The sequence below is a fragment of the Bison bison genome, unplaced genomic scaffold (assembly GCF_000754665.1).
Source record: "Bison bison bison isolate TAMUID 2011002044 unplaced genomic scaffold, Bison_UMD1.0 scf7180017864370, whole genome shotgun sequence".
Classification (NCBI taxonomy): Eukaryota; Metazoa; Chordata; class Mammalia; order Artiodactyla; family Bovidae; genus Bison; species Bison bison.
The window spans coordinates 6,360,639-6,362,903 of record NW_011494942.1 but is presented as its reverse complement, the minus strand read 5'-3'; the positions used below and the strand labels follow the sequence as shown (position 1 = coordinate 6,362,903).

The 2,265-nt window shown below is 40.9% G+C and overlaps 1 protein-coding gene across 1 annotated transcript in view; it reads left to right on the top strand.

Annotated features, from left to right (window-relative positions):
* The window catches only part of GYS2 (glycogen synthase 2 (liver)), a 58,204-nt gene extending 57,182 nt beyond the window's left edge, over window positions 1-1,022 (top strand). The window contains exon 16 of the mRNA XM_010855944.1: window positions 59-1,022. Within this exon, the coding sequence (XP_010854246.1) occupies window positions 59-280 (222 nt within the window). The 3' untranslated portion in view covers window positions 281-1,022. The remainder of the gene's footprint in view (window positions 1-58) is intronic.
* Window positions 1,023-2,265: the final 1,243 nt, after the last annotated feature.

The following is a 2,265-nucleotide window of genomic DNA, read 5'->3' as shown; positions in this document are numbered from 1 at the left end:
TCACTGAAAAATCAAGAAGTCGTTCTGATGTTTCGTGTCTTATTTTCGGCTTTGGCAGACAGAAGGATTTAAGTATCCCAGGCCGCCCTCGGTACCACCTTCTCCGTCGGGATCTCAGGCCTCCAGTCCTCAGAGCAGCGATGCGGAGGGTGACGATGAGGATGAGAGATACGACGAGGAGGAAGAGGCCGAAAGGGATCGGTTAAATATCAAGTCTCCGTTTTCTCTGAGTCACGTTCCTCGTGGCAAGAAGAAGCAGCACGGAGAATACAAGAATTGAATTCCGCCCTGGTCCAACAGGCTAACTTAGAATGTAGTAAGAATGATTATTGATAGAAATGGAAATGACACACGTTTCACTCTCTTCCTCTCAGTATTACATTGGGACTTATTCTCTGCCTAAAAAGCGGAGGAGGTTAAGTGAATGGCAATTTTGTAATTTATAATGAAATCCCAGTTATTTTCCCCAATTCCTTTTCTCCAGTCAATTTAGGTCATGAGGAAAAGTGTTAATTATAGGAAGAAGACTGGAAGTGTTTTTAAAAATGGTTACTTTAAGCGGTAAGAATTTTCATTTCCTAATGTCGATTTTTAAATTATCATCACCATAACCCTTTGGTTAGTGTTTATACAGCTTCTATACCTGCTAAACAAGTCTGCCATCCCATCCCCAAAGGATCCTGACCTTAGCCATGAATGTGTTCTACCTTTATATTTCAAATAATTTGGTCTTTAGTGATTATTTTTATTTTTCACATGAATCAGAACCATGAATTTAAGCTTACTTTTGCAGACAATCAAATTCCATAAGACAATAGCTATCCAAAATCCAGATCTTGCTATGTTAATGCGTATGTACAAGGTCACTTCTCAAATTAATGGTGGGAAGATGTTATCATCTGTACTGTGCCACCTGACTATGTCAGTTTTTTCTATTGTGTAAAACTTTTTGAAAACTTGGTTAGTCTTCCATAGGGGATAAATTGTTAAATCCATATGAATAAATATATGAATATTTAAAGTTTAACTGCATTGATAATGTTTTGTTTAAAATTCTTTTCAGCATTTTATTAATATGTTCAAAAACACTTACTATAAAATAGTGCTTAATGAAGGATAACATTTAAAACTATCTTTAAAAAATATTAGCAAAAGAAAATAGAGAGTCTATTATAATGACAGTGTCTCTGAGACATTGTTGAATGGTTGTAGTTAAACATATTAATGTTTTCAATGTAGTTAAACCTAAATTGGCAAAAAACAAACCAACCCCAAATTCACCTGTGGATTTTTTTCCATAACAGAGAACGCCTTGGTTGGCTTATTGGTTGGCCCAGGTCTATAAAGGTTTTCCTTACTACTACTACTACTAAGTCGCTTCAGTCGTGTCCGACTCTGTGCGACCCCGTGGACTGCAGCCTACCAGGCTTCTCCGTCCATGGGATTCTCCAGGCAAGAACACTGGAGTGGGTTGCCATTTCCTTCTCCAATGCATGAAAGTGGAAAGTGAAAGTAAAGTCCCTCAGTCATGTCCGACTCTTAGCGACCCCATGGACTGCAGCCTACCAGGCTCCTCCATCCATGGGATTTTCTGGGCAACAGTACTGGAGTGGGGTGCCATTGCCTTCTCCAAGGTTCTCTTTAGGTCTGCTCAATTTTGGGTTGTTGATGGCAATAAAAGAAGAGAAACAGGGACTTCTCTGGTGGTCACGTTTGAGAATGATTGAGAGTGGTTGAGAATCCTCCTGCCAATGCAGGGGACATGGGTTTGTTCTCTGGTCTGGGAGATTCCACATGCCATGGCATAACTAAGCCCATGGGCCACAATTACTGAAGTCCAAGCACCTAGAGCCCATGCTCCACAACAAAGGGATCCACTGCAATGAGAAGTCCACGCACCGCAAAGAAGAGTAGTCCCCACTTGCTGCTACTAGAGAAAGCCTGTGTGCAGCAATCACGACCCAGCACAGCCAAAAATGAATAAATAAATACATAACCTGTAATTTTTTTAAAAAGGAAAAGAAAAAACGACAGTGTATCAGATCATGCAGTTCAGTTCAGTTGCTCAGTCATGTTCAACTCTTTGTGACCTCATGGACTGCAGCACACCAGGCTTCCCTGTCCAACACCAACTCCCAGAGCTTACTCAAACTCATGTCCATTGAGTCAGTGATGCCATCCAACCATCGCATCCTCTATTGACCCCTTCTCCTCCTGCCTTCAATCTTTCCCAGCATCAGGGTCTTTTCCAATGAGTCAGTTCTT